The sequence below is a fragment of the Molossus molossus genome, unplaced genomic scaffold (assembly GCF_014108415.1).
Source record: "Molossus molossus isolate mMolMol1 unplaced genomic scaffold, mMolMol1.p scaffold_m16_p_4, whole genome shotgun sequence".
NCBI lineage: Eukaryota > Metazoa > Chordata > Mammalia > Chiroptera > Molossidae > Molossus > Molossus molossus.
The window spans coordinates 72,587,192-72,592,580 of record NW_023425377.1 but is presented as its reverse complement, the minus strand read 5'-3'; the positions used below and the strand labels follow the sequence as shown (position 1 = coordinate 72,592,580).

The 5,389-nt window shown below is 35.4% G+C and overlaps 1 protein-coding gene across 1 annotated transcript; it reads right to left on the bottom strand.

Moving 5' to 3' along the window:
• Nucleotides 1-664: 664 nt before the first annotated feature.
• Nucleotides 665-2,053, bottom strand: LOC118616429 (zinc finger protein 791-like; the record flags this gene model as incomplete). The annotated part of the gene is made up of 2 exons (XM_036241999.1): nucleotides 665-1,385; nucleotides 1,554-2,053. Coding segments are annotated over 2 exons (1,221 nt in total), but the record flags the coding sequence as incomplete, so codon positions are not given.
• Between the last annotated feature and the right edge of the window lie 3,336 nt (nucleotides 2,054-5,389).

The following is a 5,389-nucleotide window of genomic DNA, read 5'->3' as shown; positions in this document are numbered from 1 at the left end:
TCCCCAGTGGGAGGCATGCAGGAGTTGGCCAATCGATGTGCTCTCTAATGGATGTTTCTATCTTCCTCTCCCACTCCCTTATGCTCTCTCTAAAAAATCAATAAAGAAAAAAAAACACAAAAAACCTATGGATCTAACAGGCTTCAAAATGGAGAAATATATTAAATGTAAGGAAAACGCAATATTAATCTTATGTACTATTGTTGGAAGACAACTTTCAAAATTATCTCACCTGAATATTCATTTCTGAAATTAATTAGTAGAAATCCAAGGTCCAATAATGCACTTTTATTTTTATTTATTTTTTATCCTCACGAGGACAGTTTTGCATTTATGTTCAGGTAGAGCAGGAGGCAGAGAGGAAGAGAAAGAGAGAAACACTGATGTGAGAGAGACACATCGAGTAGTTGCCACCCACACAACTCCAACTGGGGAGGGGACGAACTGCAACTGAAGTACATGCCCTTAGTGGGAGCCGAACTTGGGACTCTCTGGCTGTGGGCCAATGCTCTAACTGCTGAGCCAAACTGGCCAGGGCCAATAATGCACTTTTAAAAGGAGATTTAATAAACACAATGTATTTACAACTTCAAGAAAAACTTTTTCATGTTGAAAGGTTTTTGGAACCTTATATATGGATTAATTTCTATCACGCTTTCTCGTGTTACATGTTTATTTCTCTTCCATTGGAATTTTCATGTAAGAATGAAGGCCAGTTCAAGTCTTTTTCATGCTGTTTACATTCAAGAGGTTTTATCCAGTGAGTTCTTCCATGTGTTTCAAAGGAACTGGGATAACTAAAGCCTTTCCCACATTGTACACTTTTATATGGTTTCTCTCCAGTGTGCATTGTCAGGTGTCTTCGAAAGTTTGTGTGATAACTGAAGGCTTTTCCACATTCCTTACATTCATACGGTTTCTCTCCAGTATGAGTTCTTTCATGTAATTGAAGATAACTGAGATACCTAAATGCTTTACTACATATTTTACACACATAGGGTTTCTCTCCAGTGTGAGTTCTTTCATGTGTTCGAAGATAACTAGGACATCTAAATGTTTTACTACATATTTTACATTCATAGGGTTTCTCTGTAGTGTGAGTCCTTTCATGTATTTGAAGATAACTGGGATACCTGAATGCTTTACTACATATTTTACATTCATAGGGTTTCTCTCCTGTGTGATTTCTTTCATGGATCTGAAGATAACTGGGACATCTAAATGCCTTACTACATATTTTACATTCATAGGGTTTCTCTGCAGTATGAGTTCTTTCATGTCTTCGAAGATCACTGAGACACCTGAATGCTTTACAACATATTTTACATTTATAGGGTTTCTCTCCAGTGTGACTTCTTTCATGTGTTTGAAGACTTTGATAACATCTGAAGGCTTTTCCACATTCTTTACATCCATATGGTTTCTCTCCAGTGTGAGTTCTTTTATGTTTTCGAAGATAACTGAGACAACTAAATGCTTTGGCACATATTTTACATTCATAGGGCTTCTCTGCAGTGTGAGTCCTTTCATGTATTTGAAGATAACTAGGATACTTGAATGCTTTGTTACATATATTACATTCATAGGGTTTTTCTACAGTGTGAGTTCTTTCATGCTTTCGAAGATAACTGAGACAACTGAATGCTTTACTACAGTTTTTACATCCATAGGGTTTCTCTCCAGTGTGATTTCTTTCATGTGTTTGAAAACTTTGATAATATCTGAAGGCTTTTCTACATTCCTTACATTCATAGGGTTTCTGTCCACTGTGAGTTATTTCATGCATTTGAAGAGAACTGGAAATACTGAAGGCTTTCCCACATTGTTTACACTCATAGTGTTTCTCTCTAGTGTGCATTCTTTCATGTAATAGAAGTGAACTTGAACAATTGAAGACTTTTCCACATTCCTTACATTTATAAGGAGAATCTGTAGTGTGTGTTATCATGTGTTTTTTAAGGGTTTTGAGGCACATGAAGACTTTCCCACATTCCTTACATTTATAGGTTTTCTCTCCATTGTGATTTCTTTCATGTTGTTCAAAGCACTGTAGATAACTAAAGGCTTTCCCACATACCTTACATTTATATGGCTTATTTCCATATTTCTGATACTCATATGGTCCAGTGTGACATTTAATAAGTCTATCAATGGATGAATGATACACAAAGACTTTTCCACATGGACTATACTCATGTGGTTTTACTCCAGTAGTTTTCTTCTTTAGATTAAAATTTGAAATAAGGTTGACGTTTTCTTCACAATGACTGTCTTTACTTTCATTGAGTTTCTCTAACATATGATTTCTATAAAAAAAAAAAAAAAAAAGAAGCACATTATTGATTTCTTTAAATTTTTAATGATTTTATATGTCACATGTATTATGATTTATAGGAAAAGTGTAGGTATAATGTCTTGTCTAAATTGTCTGAAATTAAATGTACTAAGTGCTCTCCAAGACTTCACCCATGCTATTGTCAAACTGTGGTATTCATATATAGGCTTTATTAATACTGTTTCCAAGTGATAAAATTTGCAAACACTGAACATTTATGTTACATTTAAGAAAGTATTTTTAGTAAACATTTTCTAAGAAAGACATTTTAAGCAGGATTTATTAGTTTTGTTTGCTTCTTTTAAAAATTTCATATCAAATGAGAACTCTCACACGAGATACTACTTTTTTTTTTTTTTTATCCTCACCCGAGGATATTTTTCCATTTTTTGTACAGATAGAGTGGGAGGGAGAGAGAGGAAGGGAGAGAGAGAGAGAAACATCGATGTGAAGGGACACATCGAGTGGCTGCCACCCGCACGACCAACCAGGGCCGGGGACAAACTGCAACCGAAGTACGTGCCCTTAGCGGGAACCGAACCCGGGTCTCTCCGGACTGCAGGCCGACGCTCTAACCGCTGAGCCAAACTGGCCAGGGCGAGATACTACTTTTTATTGTGCAACTCACCTTAGTTTTCTCCCCTGGTTTTTGTACTGATTCTCAATGTCAGGATCTTCCCATTTTTTCCCTAAAATTCAGAACCAGAAAAATTATTCTAAATCATTAAACTTATTTAAAAAAACATAAAAACAAAACATTAACTTCTAGATCCATGATGAACTATGACCATGACCAGTTTATTTACCATAATCCTCCCTTTCCATGTTATACATCATAGGACAATGTTGAACAAGCAATACTTGTTCTCTAATTGACAAATTAAGAAATGTCCTCATCCTTACCTACTGAGGCCAGGTTCCTAAAGGTTTCCCTCATCACATGTCTGTAGAGTTTCTTCTGTGAAGGCTCCAGTAAGGCCCACTCCTCCAGGGTGAAGTTCACAGCCACATCCTCAAAGGCCACTGAGTCCTAAAACATCCCAATATGTGTACAGTAGGATAAGTGAGACCAACAGAACTAGACTCTATTTATAGGAAGATTATGTATGATTCTCTTATCTCCAAACATCTCATCTATGACTTGATCATCAAAAACATATTCTGTGTCCACACTTATTTTCTCATAAATTTAATGCCATCATTAACACATGGAAATTACTTATACATTTCTCCTGTGATCACTTTATATCTTATTTATCTCCAATGTCAGTGTTCTGAGCATGTAGGAAAATAACAGAAATGCTACACAGATGAAACATATATGATCATTTTAAGACCATCGATTCCTTGTAAAAAAAAAATTCATTTTCTTCCTAATTACCCACCATTTACAACACTCCAGGAGGCAGAGGGTAAAATATGTATAAAGTTTTAATGAATAAAGTATAGTAAAAAATTAGAAGCTTTTCCCTTTCATTGAAATTAACTTTCAACAAGGCCAGCTGACCATGTCATTGTAAAGTCCTCTGGGCCTTTACCAGCAATCAGGTACAGTTGGCTGAATGTAAATATGCTTGTGGAGAGCATTGCTTATAACTTGTGTAGTCTTTATCACAGACTCAGTTCTTCCCTTTTCTCTGTCCAACTTAATGACATTGGAAAATTATTTAAAACTTACAGCTCAGACACAAGAGAGAAGGTGTGACAAGATAGACCACAAAATCCCTGTACTCATGTGCTCAGGGCTGTTTCCAGCCAATTTTAAAACATATAGTGAGAGAATAGGCCAGGAGAGCTCTTTATGATCAAGCCTTAAAAGGGTATGCTGGGCCTCACTGCCCTTTGAGGAATAGGTTAAGAGCTGCAGTTTTCAAGGGAGTTCAGTGAAGTCCACACTGGTCACTGCTGAGTTTGCCCATGATTATTTAACACAGAAAGGATTCAATAGTGCTTTCCCCCAAAAGAAAATAAAATTTCCATTCTCCAATTTCCGGAGGAAGTGTTTACCAACAAGATACTCTACAGGCTACTCTGTCAACTTCTGGTGTGGCATTTAAAAGCTTAGGAGCTGTCATATTCGATCACACACACACCACACACACACACACACACACACACACACACACACACACTAAAACAAATTTAAAACCATAAAAAACCCGCCCCCCAAAACAACAACCCAAACAAAAATAAAACAGAAGAAAACTTGAAATAAACAACTTTCCTTAGATCTATCAGAGCCTTAGTCACAGAAAACTATCACCTCCAAAATAGGGAGGGAGATAGTATTTTTAAATATGCCCCAAATATTCTGTTCTTCATAAGGCCTACAATAAAAAAAAAAAAATTGATTTCATTAGCATCTAATGCAAAGATGATGACCAGTGAAAAAGACAGAATACAATATCCATGAAGCCTAGGGCAACCTTCTTTAACACAACGTTTGAAGTACACATAAAAAAAAACAGCAAAAAGAAAAAAAAGGACAGAAACAGGAAAAATAAGTGAAGAAATGATCACTAAAGTTTCCTAAAATTAATAATAGATGGCACAATGTAGATCCAGAAAGCTCTAAAACACAAAACATAAAAAAACAAACAAAATGCATATCCAAGTATATCATATTCGAATTAGACAAAAATCAGAGACAGAGAATTTACTGAAAGAAGCCAAAGGGGAAAACAGATGTAATATATAGAGAACCAAAGGACCATGGCCAATATTGGAATAAAAACAGATAAGCAACCTGCTTCCCTGTCCTTCAAAAAAATTAAACTTCTTTAAATAAAAAACAAAAACACGCAAAAAAAGAGTGGAGTAAAATATTGAAAATTTTGAAATTTAAAACACTATTATAGAATTCTGTGTCAAGCAAAATTATCCTCCAAAAACAAAGGAGAAATAAAAGTGGGGGAGGGGACCTCTGTAATAATGTCAACATTGAAACAGTTTCTTAATAAAAAATAAAGAATAGGAGTTTTTGAGACATAAGTAGAGAAAATTTATCATTAGTATGCATACTGTGAAATGTTAAAAAATTAATCAGAATGTAAA